The sequence below is a fragment of the Dysidea avara genome, chromosome 4 (genome assembly GCF_963678975.1).
Source record: "Dysidea avara chromosome 4, odDysAvar1.4, whole genome shotgun sequence".
Taxonomy (NCBI): Eukaryota; Metazoa; Porifera; class Demospongiae; order Dictyoceratida; family Dysideidae; genus Dysidea; species Dysidea avara.
The window spans coordinates 6,779,971-6,793,962 of NC_089275.1; the positions used below are offsets into that span (position 1 = coordinate 6,779,971).

At 37.2% G+C, this 13,992-nt stretch overlaps 1 protein-coding gene across 2 annotated transcripts; it reads left to right on the forward strand.

Annotated features, from left to right (window-relative positions):
• The first annotated feature begins 5,415 nt into the window (after positions 1-5,415).
• LOC136253473 (TNF receptor-associated factor 4-like) lies at positions 5,416-9,670 on the forward strand. 2 transcript variants are annotated; one of them, XM_066046149.1, is made up of 2 exons: positions 5,416-5,552; positions 7,845-9,670. In XM_066046149.1, exon 2 carries the CDS (start codon positions 7,893-7,895, stop codon positions 9,540-9,542), a length of 1,650 nt encoding a protein of 549 aa, XP_065902221.1. In that variant the 5' UTR covers positions 5,416-5,552; positions 7,845-7,892; the 3' UTR covers positions 9,543-9,670. The 2 variants fall into 2 exon arrangements, with proteins under 2 accessions (XP_065902221.1, XP_065902222.1); XM_066046150.1 differs by having other exon boundaries at positions 5,417-5,518.
• Positions 9,671-13,992: the final 4,322 nt, after the last annotated feature.

Genomic DNA, 13,992 nt, shown 5'->3' on the forward strand with positions numbered 1-13,992 from the left:
AAAACCTTTTGATTACAACTTCTAACCACTCAGCTCATGCTGCTTCACACACTCGCATGCACGCGCACACAAACACCAAAGCAAAGCAAAGCAACCTATCCAGTGAGACACCTGTTCACTGTTCAGGTGCTATGATTCAGCGTTGGGAAGAAAATCCTCCTGGGTAGGACTTGTAGCCTGCAGGAGGCTGCATACTTAACTGTCATAGGTGAAAGTGTGGGCTGCCGAAATCCCATCTGGACCTTCACCCACTATATGAGACATGGACATACTTCATATCATTTACTCATTGATGATACAACCAAGTGAGCTGCTTTCACATACACACCACACACATGCTCACATATATACATGTATATACATACGCATAGGTACATATGTACAGTACTTATAAAGAAGGTGTTAGGGCATACACTGTGTGTGTGTGTGCGTGTGCGTGCGTGCGTGCGTGCGTGCGTGCGTGCGTGCGTGCGTGCGTGCGTGCGTGCGTGCGTGCGTGCGTGCGTGCGTGCGTGCGTGCGTGCGTGCGTGCGTGCGTGCGTGCGTGCGTGCGTGCGTGCGTGCGTGCGTGCGTGCGTGCGTGCGTGCGTGCGTGCGTGCGTGCGTGCGTGCGTGCGTGCGTGCGTGCGTGCGTGCGTGCGTGCGTGCGTGCGTGCGTGCGTGCGTGCGTGCGTGCGTGCGTGCGTGCGTGCGTGCGTGCGTGCGTGCGTGCGTGTGTGTGCATGTAGGCCCAATTGTCCAGCTGATTAAGCATTGGCCTATTAATCCAGGGGTCTGAGATCAGGGATTCATGATTGACTTTTGAGCAAGAAACTGTATTCACATTGTTCCAATCTACTCAGCTGTATATTGGGAAGTGGTGGGCTGGTGTCAACTGGGGAAGCAGCCCACCCAGCTGTAACATTGATCAATGGTACCTGGTGTTTACTAGGGATGCAAATACCCAACTGTCTATGTCTCACTTAGTTGGGGTTATTGTGGAACTATGACTTCTCCCCTTGAGATCCAGACAGTCACCCTGTAGGTTATTCTAGTCCTGCCCCAGGAGGATTTGCTCACACAAGACTCAAGTGCTCTCCCTATCAGTGACAAAACTTTCGACAGCCATGCAAAACATAACCACCCAATGAACTAGCACTGGGATTCCTGTGCACCACTCAGATGCCTAAATTGGAAATATGTAATCTGTTAAATTTAAATACTTAAGATGTGTATATGGTGAATATTTTAATTACTATATAGTTAAAATAATAGTAGAACAAGAATATAATAATTATACTACAAATCACGCATTACTGTGCATGGCTCCACACTATATTCCATACCACATTGATAGGGTAGCACTAAATTGTGTTGTTATGAGCACATCCTTTTATTACACGTAAATATTCCTGCTTATAAGAATGGCAAAAACTACACCCTATCGCATACCATGTCTTATCTCAGTACTGCATGGAATAAAAATATCTTGATTTTGAATCTTGTATGATATGGACTGAAATTTTTGAACATATGTAGCACTATGTGTAGCTACAACTTACAACTTAATATCAATACATTCTCCTTTACTCTTTCTCTGTACAACCATAGTAATGATATGTGATACTAGAATGCTAGTATATACTTTTGAGTTTGGCAATAATTTTGTAACAGATGCAAGCTCTCATTAGGCCCATTGTTAAAGCATTTTTTCATAGAGTTTCAATAAAACATATCAGCTTCACTTACTTCACAATTTACACATTTACTCATTATTTTCTGGAAGAATACAGACCTGCCTAAAATTCATAGGAAAGGTTTTGCAAAATTTTGTTTAGTTTTTGTTTTACGATATCGTGAATTCAGATAATGGACTTTTTAGTGAAATTTGTCAAAAAACACTATTTATAAATTGTGCTTTAAGACAATGTAAACTTGTATAACCACAATAAAGCAGCTGCAGTAAATTATGAAATAGCTACTAATGAACAGAGCACTGCTTGAAAGCATAATGGATATTGTGGAATGTATCTAGTGGGACACAGAATAAATGTGTGGGTGAACAAGTAAAAGGCTTTTGGAAGTTTATGCCTGGTTGCACTATAGTGAAACCAAACTGCACATGTCTGCCTGACACCTTTACTGCTACCATTAATCATCTGATTGGCTGAAATGTTATTCCCATGAGAAAAAAAAAAATTGTCTTTTAAAGCTGTTTTCTCAGGACTCAGCAACTTGTACATACTATATCTGAACACACTCAGGGCCCAATGAGTTCAGATAATAGAGGGGCCACTGTACTTTCATATTAAGTTTGTCTAATTGCTCCATTAGATGTTGTGACTGTTCTATTAGAGTATTTTGACCCAACTCAATATTTTGCTGTCAGTTTATTTAATATATACCTTTGAAGTTGAACTTGATGAGGAGGTCTCAAGACCCTAAAGACCCCTCTGAGTTTGTCCCTGTGGAGTGTATGCTGCTAAACATGTGAAAAGTAATGATTTAACCACAACCTGTTATGACTTTTATTAATCTAGCAGAATGAAGCATGATGGAGGCAGCTGTGAAAATGGTACTGGTTGGTGGATGGAGTTTTCAAGGTATGTAAGACACTTTAGTGAATACTTATTGAGTATGAGAAATTAAACAGTAATGGAGAATCGTAGAACTCTTGTGAAGTTTTTATGTATGCTAACTACTACATATATGCACATTCTATTGATCTTTCTGTATAAATTGCATTTTTTGTTCATGATGGCTTCTGGTAAGATGATCGATAGTATTTTTTTTGCGACAATAACTTTCTTGTTGGTTGTAGAGAAATTCTCTCTGGGTCCACAACCCCTCAGTCAAATTGTTAAATTAGTTATAGTGTGGTCCTTTCCACCGTTGGCTCATGAGTGTTACTATGGAAGAGAAAATAAAGATGACTGGCTACTACTTTAGAGGTGCTTGACAAGGCTGTTACTTCTGCTGTTAAACATATGGTGGTACAAGATTATTATTATTGGATCACTTTAGCACCTGAATTGGTCATTAGTTCAATAAATTGTTTGACAGTGCGTACCCACATATCAAATAACCCAGTCTAACCTTAAGGCTCTTCTTTAACAAGCTACAGTTGTTAACTTCCTGCCAGGGATGAATGTTTTTCATACACCATTGCTGCTGGAATAACTTCAGTAGGGAACAATAGTAGCTACTAGTACTCACCCTTCCCTACCATGCATATCCATCATCCCATTCCTTATGTTCGTAACTTATTCAACACATAGATCTAGACTCAACATTGTGTGTTTCCCATATATTTGCAAATGTGTGAATTTTAAATATACAATACAACAATGCTCAAAGCTATGTATAGAACTCCGGCTACCTGGCAAATTTTTTCATTGTCAACCATATAAGCACCCAGTTAGTTACAAATTTATACTGGTAACATTAACTTTATTTCTTCATTGACAGGTGACCTTATCATCATGATCAATGTCTTCCCTCTCCCAACTTTTCTAGCCTGCACCCTGCTGAGTCAGTCATTTGACAGTATACAGGACCATGCTGTTTCCAGAAAACCTTCAATTGTGTAAATAGCTGCACAGCCTACGACTACTATGCATTAGTCCAGAGTTCATTGCATGAGAAATAACTGGAAAATAATCGAAAAGGTAACTGAGAAATGGGTAGAAGGTAACTGAGAAATAATTGGGAAGGAAACTGAGAAATAACCGAGAAAATAATTGAGAAGTGAGAAATTAGTGGGAAATAAGTGAGAACTTTCTCGGAAATAACTGAGAAATAAGTGGCTGTCCCATCGATACATCACACAATGCCATGACTAACATAGTATACTGGCTCTCCCATGCGGGAGAGTATAACAGTGGGGGCTCTGTGTGAAGAGTAGCCAAGCAGTCAAGTCCATATTGCCATAGGCAGATCTGGGAGACGGATGGGGGGCAAGAAATTATAGGATAAAATCCACTAACAGGAGAAGAATGGAACTCGAATACACAAGTTATATTCAATTATGCAACTTTGTCTGGTATAGTTGGATGAATAAATGGTATATACTTTCTAAGACTCTAGTTGGATATTGAGAAAAAATTAAAGTTAGACCTCTTAGTTTTGAGCATTTTTCATAGCTATTTAGCCATCAAAATGCATGCTTTGAAAACATATAAAATTGGTTAGAGAAACCTGTTTGATGGTAAAGTGTACTAAGTATTGTTATAATTTACAAAATTGTCAAAGTTAATGACATTAGAATTGTGATTGTCCTACTAGAGTATCTCGATCTTTAGAATAATTTATCAAACTTATCATAACTTAATTGTCTCATTTTCTTCAGTGTTCAGTTTATAACTGTTATTTTCTGATTATTCTTGCATACTGATAGGAGCCATCTTGAAACAGTGTCAGCTCATGTATCAGCAGTGCAGCACAAACTTCATGTTTTTATTATTTTGCAATTTAAAAGGAATAAGTTCACTGAGCATACAGGAAGCGCTAAGGACAGTTCCAAAGCTAACTTGTTATTTGTGGTAAATCTATGTATTTAAGCAACGATGCTGCCCTGATCACAACTTGTCAACTTATCATATTAATTTCTCTTATATTTCTTTACTATTCTAATTTATTGTAAGACTAATTATGTTACTGTAACTTTTAAGTCAAATAGATTATACTTTAATTGTATATGTGATTACAAACAATGTCGGTAGTTTTTGGATACTGGTACAGGATGCCAGTATCCATCACTGTAATTTTTACATAAATATAGCTAGTTAATTTCATTGTACAGAGGAGAGAAAACCATCATTATCATTATTGGTCAAAAAAAATGGTCAGGATAGCTACAAAAATAACTAGTAATTGAGTGAGTCCTCGGACGCACGGCCATGGCCGGATAGGGAAATAAAATGTCTCACAAGTGGGTGCGGCAAGGGGAAAAAAGTGATAAGACCCAACTACAATAAATAAAAGAACTAAAGCAGTCAATGGGTTCAAGATTCCCCCAGCCATTGTGGGCAATCTCTTACCATGAAAATTCTTGCCAAGAAGAAAATTTGAAACTATATAGCACGCTGCAGACCTTTCGTTTGTCACTGCTTTTTACAATGTAAAGTCTTTAAATAAATCAAGATGTGTGTTAGTAATCACTGTTTTGTTGCTAGCTAGCTAGCTATTGACCTGTTTGTGCTGTATGTGTAGATGGCATATTCTCCGTAGTAGGCCTCTTAATACGCCAGAACGGCTCATGCAGATTAATAGTATATATTAATCAATAGGGCTGTGTCATTTATCTTTACGTTTCGTTGTGCAGTGACTAAACGACGTCCATGTTCAGTCGATCTCACCATAGATATTAGAGTACATAGATATTAGTACTCTAATATCTATGATCTCACGATTGCTGACATGAAGCTTTTTATGTAACGCACACGTAACCCACAATCAATCGATGTGCTGATCCTGCTGTGATTGACTTCGTTTTCCAGAGCTGCTGAGACTGTCTCCTGGTAATTTTCTCACAGAAATTGTAAGTTCACTGTCCAAAGGACGGATTTTCAAAGGTTAGTTAGTTTTGTTATGTTATGTGTGTGGAAATCGCATTTTCCCGCACACGTATCCTAGGGATTTTTCTCTTGGGGATAGATGTTTCCCTTCTATTACTGTTTACAAGAACTTGAGTGGTCTTCACTCCGCTGTAATCTCTCATGAGTAGAGGATATACACACTGTATTAATATTTGAACGAAAATGATCAAAATATGGTATAGAGCTTTTTCATCTCCTTGACAACCGTTTTCGTCGGCATATTGTTGAACAATTTTGTACGTAGCGGGCTTATGGACAAGTTGAAGTCTGCGTAAACCACTAACAACTAACAGTCCAAGTTGTGGTGGATGGGCTTGGTATTGGGTAAAATATAAAATGTACGGTATGCTATAGTACGCTAACCTTTTAAAGAATGCTTGATACTGATGTTCATAAATATGGCTGAACGGCACCAATTTTGGTCATCAAGGAGATGGAAAAATCTATGGCGGCACTTTCATGGATGGTGAATAACTACCCAACTTTTACAAAAAAAGCCCATATAAAAGTATGGGTAGCAAATGTGGCTCAGACTCAGGCAGGTCAGGCTCAGACTACAGTATGTATGCATTGAGCTAGATCCTTAAGAACATATAACTCATCGATGCAATTACACACAATATTCAAATTTGGCTCATTTGTAGTACTACTTGACCCACTAAAATATTTTTGTTTGAATGTCTGACAATATTTACAGCCAATCAAAATTTTCACCATACATTTCCTATGGGAAGCCATAAAAGCACAGTGTCCATTACAGCCTTTTCCCAAACTTGTAATGGAACCAAACCGTACATGTCTTCTGTTGACACTTTTGCTGTTATCACTAATCTGGTTGGCTGAAATGTTAGAAAAAAATAGACTTTTAATTTTCAGGATCCAGCTCAATTGTGATCGTCTCAGCAAAAACCCAACTTGTTTGCACAATTAAAAAAAATTATTCACTCAGCAATTTCTGCAGTGTCGAAGGAATGGACCACCAAAGTTTCAGCCTTCTGTGGTGCGTAGTTTTGGAATTATAGTGCTAGACAGTAGGAAGAGCAAGATAATTGATTTTACAGTGACTATACTGAAAATATACTACAGGCGCTTACATTCACAGCCATAACTGCCATTTAGAATTAGTCTACGATGCTGCAATTTGGCTTAAAATGTTTACCATGGATCAGCACATCAGCCAAAGTATAGTGTTAGCCCTGTAGATACTTGCACATATGGATATGAAGGCAGTTTGGTAGAAGAAACAATTGACAATCTTGTTTATGTTTACCACATTGTAAACAAACGCAAGTGACGTGCATACCATTGGAGCTAGAGAAACGAAATAAAGATTTTCGAATTCTCCATTAATAGTCGAATAAGATGATATATATGTAGTTTTAATTGATTTGAGTCTTCCTTCTTTGAGTACTGGCCCGATAAAAACTTGCATAGTTTTTTATGTAGCATGCATAATTTTACAAATTATTTTTAAGCTTCAATTTTTTCAATACGCATGCTCTTGTGCAAACAAGTTGGGTTTTTACTACAATTTGTACATGCTATATAAATTCGCCACTAAAGTTTGGGACAAACCTTCTCTCACCATTTGCACTACTTCCTAGGTAGAATGAATTTGTGGCTCTGGTCTACTGTCCCTATACAGAGCTATGTAGTTAGTGCAGAACGGCGCCGAGCCACGTGGTTGGCAAGTCTTTAAGCACATAAGTTTTGTCTCGAAACAACTTGGTTCTTAGTTCCTTCTTATTTCTTTAATCTTTTTGTGAACAGTTTGTATAAAAATTTGTTTTTCCCTGGCCAGTATTTGAGTCCCGTGCTGCGTTTGCCAACCAGTGACGTCATAGCCTGATCTTATGTATAATGAGTCGATTTGCACTTCCTGCCACATGCCCCAATACATTTGTTCACTGTCATGACGTGTTAAAGATCACGTGCTTATTACTTCTCCATTCTACACCTCACTTTATATAACATCTTTAAATAGGTTGTAGGACCAGGTATCCTACAGACCTTCAACACCACCTTCAACACCTGTGCTGTAAAGCCTTAATCAATGTTTTAGTGAATATATCAAAACCAAAGAATTTGTAAGCTTTGAGATGGTATTTTGGACTATTTTCACCATATTGCCTTTAAAAGAATGTTGTTTGACTACTCTATTAGTGTTTCATTATTGTTGTTACAATGATGTCCCCCCCCATCCTGTATCCCACTTCCTGTGCTGTTATGAGATAGTACATTGCATTGTTTATTTTTTATTCATACTAGGATTTTAGAAAGTCAGCCTTAGTTAGTCAAACACAGTTCAAGGTGTCCATGGCCATAACCATATCCAGACCTGGTGAAGTTGGCGGATATGACTACAAATTTATTAATTCTCCACCAGATCGTCTTATCTGTAACATTTGTCACCTTCCCAGTCGAGATCCTTACCTGACTACATGTTGTGGACATGTTTTTTGTAAGTCTTGTCTAGATGATTCTAAGAAATCCATTGCTGTAAGTAATGTTTGTCCAGTTTGTCGTGAAGAAGAATTTGTGGCATACATCAACAAACAAGCTGATCGAGAAATTAGGAGTCTTCATGTGATGTGTACTTACCAGGAGAGAGGTTGTGAGTGGCAGGGTGAACTGAATGACATCGGCAATCACCTTGGAAACAGTGATGGTTGTCAGTTTGAGGATGTAATGTGTTCCAATGAGAGTGGGAAGATGTTACAACAACAATATCTGACCAGTCATGTTGAAACTGAGTGTCCACTTCGTAAGGTTAACTGTCAATACTGTCACATTACAGGAGAACATTGGTTTATTGAGGGAGAACACAAGGAACAGTGTCCCAAGCTTCCTTTGCCTTGTCCTAACAATTGTACGGTTAGTTTCTCTCATTTAGTTTGTGATCATAACGGACAGGATGACTCATATCCCACAGAGGTAATTAAGTTTGTCCCTCGTGAAGAAATGGAGGCACACAAGGAGAAGTGTCCTCTTCAGGAAGTTAAATGCTTGCATAAATGTGGAAAGATTTTACAACGACGATATCTGACCAGTCATGTTGAAACTGAGTGTCCATGTCGAAAAGTTGACTGTCAGTACTGCCACATTACAGGAGAACATCAGTTTATTGAGGGAGAACACAAGGAACAGTGTCCCAAGCGTCCCTTGCCTTGTCCAAATAAGTGTGGGCTTGAAAGCCTCCTTCGTGAAAATGTGAAAGCACACAGGAAGGAGTGTTCTCTTGAGATGGTCGAGTGTGAGTATCACAACGTTGGGTGTGAGGATAGGATGATGCGAAAGAGGAAGAAGGAACATGAAGATGAGAAAGTAAAGGAGCATTTGTTGATGACTAATCTTAAACTACGTTTAACAGAAGAAAAACTTGCATCCACAGAATCTAGACTTACAAACCTTGAGGTGATAATGCATCAACTTATCAACACTTCTACTTCTTCCAATAATCTTGTTGAATCCTTGCAATGGTCCAGTCATTTAATGGCAGCAAAGGTTACATCAGTGACTCAGATATGCCCGGTTACTTTGACTATTCAAAAGTTCACCGATTCAGAAGATGACGTTTTATGCAGTGATAGCTTTTACTCACACAGTAAAGGATACAAGATGTGCCTGCGTGCTTATCGTTCTGGTATTAGTGGTGGGAAAGGTACTCACCTGTCAGTGTTCCTCCGCTTAATGAAGGGTCCATATGATAATGAGTTAACATGGCCACTGGGGGGAAAGTTTGAGTTCAAGTTGTTAAACCAGATCAGTGACTGTGAGCATCATTCTGGTACAGTGACCTATGATGGTCGTACTGATGATGATACTGCTGGTAGGGTCACAGATGATAATTTTGTTAGAGGTTGGGGAAAGTCACGGTTCATTTCCAATGAAGACTTCCTCAAGGTCACGCCCACATGTCAGTATCTCAAAGATGATTGTATCTTCTTCCAAGTTAGTAAACTGTAGAATTTCATTTTGGAACATATTGTAGTAGGCTGCTATTCAAAGCTGGCTGTGATCAAGCAGTTTTGCAAATAAAGTATCTGTAATTACTGTACATGGTAAACTATTTATTTGAAGCTATTTAAAGTTAATTGTTTCATGGGCCTACCTTTCCCATAGGTTGAAGAAATTAAGTAAAACTTTGAGCTAAATAATTGTACTGCTAAAAGTATCAGGTCGTATATCTCATGTTAGTGCTGGAGGGTCTGTATGCTAGTGCTGAAATAATTATTTGGATAATTGACTGTTTGGTTGGCATGACGTTATTAGATTTGTTAACATGCTACTCATATATTCAGTAGCACTTTAGTAAGCCGTGATCACATGAATACAGCTAGACCTTTGAGATTCTAAATTAAGTGGCAATTTTAGAATGGGTAGAAGCTTTACCCATAACCACTCAACAAACATTTCAGTGCTTATTAATTGGTAGAATAATCAGTTGTTTTGTTCACAATCATTGAATAGCAAAAATTGCTATTTGTTTCAGCACTACTGTATGTATTTATTACAAAGCCATGACTGAAAATTAGCCTGAGTCAAACATACTCAAATTTTGCCCGAAATACCTTCAGGAGTTTCTCAAATTTTATTATGCTCTTCAGTGTTCTCATTATGCTTGCATTATGCTCCTAAGTTAACAAACATTTCTTACAATATCTTGAGACATTTTAATCAGTGAATGCTCTATTAGAGTATTTCACTACAGAGTGACTGTTCTATTAGAGAGTATTGATCTAAAGAGCTATGTACAATGCGTTTGAGTGCTCTATTGCAGTTTATGGTTTCCACAGACTGTTCTATTAGGAATTATCAATCTATTTTCAAGGAATTAAGCTCATGCATAATTTGAAATTTCCACCTAATAACATTACACTGACATAGTACTCTAGCCTATTATACTGGCATATTTGACGCAGGCCTACTGATAATTGCATGGCCATACTATAATAGAATACTGTATTAGTATGAAAAAAATTAATGCATTGGGGAAGATCATTCACTACAACATAGTGTGCATGGTGATGTTTCTTTTAAATTTCTGTACATGAGGTTCCATTTCTATGCATAAACTGTATACAGTCACGCAAGCCAGTTGTGAACATGCAGGTTAACTAATTAAATAGCAGAATAGCATGTATAAACTGGATCAGTTATACCAACACATAATATGCAGAGTATGTGGTTTTAGTAGTATTTGTCGTTAAACACATGTACTGTGACACGATCAACAAAAGAAATTAGTTTGTGCAAAAAAATTTAAAGCAGTACTAATTGCAGTGCTATAATTATTGCAAGCAAATTGAGCAAGATTAACTTTACATGTAGGTGTACACTTCCTGGTGCCCAGGTTAATTATTTCTGTTATTTAGACCAGTAGTTAACATCATGAAGTAAGAAATGAAGGGACATGGCATACTCTAATAGAACACACGGCACAGACAGAAAGCATGAATCCAATTGGGCACACCTATGAAATGTGCTATATATACTTTTCCAACAGTTCACATACTGTGAAGCAATACCAAGATGCTATGAACTTTCTCATCAAAAAGTTAAGTGTGCACCAAAAAGGTATATAGAACGACAAATTATGACACTGGTGGGATTTGAACCTGTACCCTACAATAACAAAAACAACTTTAAGGAGACGCTGTACCACTCAACTGCTTGTCCTATGGTTTGCAGTAAACTCTACATCATGGCTTTCAATGTGCTGTAGTGGATGAAGGAAATCATGTAGAAGCTTGCAATAAACTTTTTGAGGTAACCAGATGATGAGCATTTCATGCACGTGAATTGTGGTCATACTATATTTGCATTGATTGGTGAGTAAGTATCGTCAATATCTGACATGTAATACAAAGATGTCACAAAAAGGAGGTACTGAGAAGGAAAAGTTGTTGTGGGAACCCTGGACTTTTTGTTTTACAATATTATTGGCTAATGCTGGGGCTGTTTTTTCATGGTTTCACAGAAACGTAGCTCAAGGTTTCCTGTACATGATGTCTTCAATACTCTGTAGAGAATGAACAAAAGTGCATATATACCAATACAAATTTGAAGTTGCCAGATGAGTGCTTAATTTTTCCAGAGTGTCATGTTGATGCATGCTTCGATTGGAAAATGCAGACAGACAGCTTTATGTATATATTACACTAAACAGTATGTATAAATGGAGATAGGATATCGATGTATAAATAACATTGCATTTATGCTGCTGACAATGATAAAATCATTTGACAGCCTTCTATTTTGAGATACTCTAATAGAGCATTCATTCACTTTATAGAACAGTCATTGCAAAAAAATAATTAAATTAACAGTGGTACTAAACTATACAGCAATAAATACTTTACTGTTATATGAATTATGTGTGCATGTATTAATGCTACAATACAACTGTGAAGGGAATTTTCTCCCTGACCAATGTGCTGCTCACCTTGCTAACTCCTTGATCTGCCCTTGAGGGCTGCTTTATTTTAAGTAGTCGATAGGGACCCGCCGATTATGCTCATAATTTTACCTATTATGCTATGCTGCACTGCTAAAAAATTTACCTATTATGCTTAAATTTATGCTCAATACTTACCTATTATGCTCAAATTATGCCCAATTATTTATGCTTCAGTTCTCATGCTCTGCTAATAATTTCCAGTTTGTGGATAAATAATAAGTGGTTGAAGCACAAACTTACTTGTCAAAATGAATATTACAAAAAAATCGATATACTCTAATAGAACAGTCAGTTATATGATTGTTCTATTAGAGCTACTGACTGTTTTATTAGAGTATATCGATCTTTCTGTGATAGCTACTTTTATAAGCAAGAATTCACACTATTACACAAATATTCTACCTATTATGCTAGCATTATGCTCAATGCTTTTAGGCGCCTATTATGCTCATAATTATGCCAGCATAATCGGCGGGTCCCTAGTAGTCGGTTTCTTTTATTTTGTTGATGTATTTCCAGAGATTGAATCATTGGAGTTGTTACAGTAGGTGACATAAAAAGTAGTGTTGTTCCAGTTCTTAGTACTGGAACTAAGTAATTCCAGTACCAGCAATTTTATTTTAGTTCCAGTTCTAGAACTAGTACTGGAACAATAATTTTACATTTCTCAATACTGGAACTGGAACTAGAACAGTAATTAATTTTCCTAAATGTGACTGGGCCTGCGAAAATAGGGCATGTGGGTACATGATTTTTGCCTGCTTTTTCAAACTTCCACCACTAATAATTTTTCATATGATTATGCTATGGCAATGCAATTCTTAATTCTTAGTAAGCATTTCGTTGGCTTTTTGATGTAAGTTACAGAATGCAAATATTCTGTTCCAGTATTGAGATATGACCTGTAGAGTGACAGTGTGTAGTTTGTGCCCACATGCTCTGTTTTCGCAGACCCAGTCACAAATACTGGAACTAGAACTGGAACTAAAATGAAAATTTATCAAGTACTGGAACAATAATTTTACTTTTCTCAATACTGGAACTGGAACTGGAACTAGAACAATAATTAATTTTTCTAAATACTAGAACTAGAACTAGAACTAAAATGAAAGTACTGGAGGAACTAATACTGGAACTGATTCAGAAATTGGTCATAATCATTTAGTTATTATCAATAAAAATAGCAAATACGATGCCCATTGCGTGACTACAGTTAGTGTGCTGATAAAAGCAAGAACTGATAACTGATAAGTATTCAATAGAATGATGCAAAAGCTATAAACACTGGGCTTAACTTGAAGACTGGACAACTGGACTCATGCCTTATATAAATATTCAGGCTTGGAGAAACCATTACATTGTTAGAGTTAATTCTTTCTTGTTTCTGAGGTCAAATTTAGCTTTTAATTTTGAAATATTGAACATATAAAGAAATGATATTGCTATATACACATGCGTAGAATATGCAAATGAACCTATCAACTTTGCCCACCAGCATTGTTTGCTCATTAATTTTTTCTAGGGTTGCTTTACAAAATAACAACTTGTGTTAATGTTTTGAGCAGGAATTGTTTGTTAGTCAACCTTGAAACACATGCAAAATAGCTGTTAAGAATTGAAGTATTAAATACTTCCATTTACAGTTAAACTCTTACCTCTGTGTGTATGCGTCCACTATCCTTCTTGTTCTTAATATTTAATATTGTAGTAGTGACATGCATCCTCGAATACAAGCTATAGGCATTCGAGTAGGCAAAATTAAGTAGCTGTAGTTTATCTGTCGATCTTGCTTTTCCATATACAAGCTGTAAGTTGACAGGGCCACCTACATGTATAGTCTAAATTTAGTGCCGCTGTGGAAAAAATACTGTAGTTACAACCAGTTTACTAAATACTTGCAATAAAAAGAAAGAAATTTGTCCAGTCCATGGTCTATCCACTAGTCCAGTCCATGGC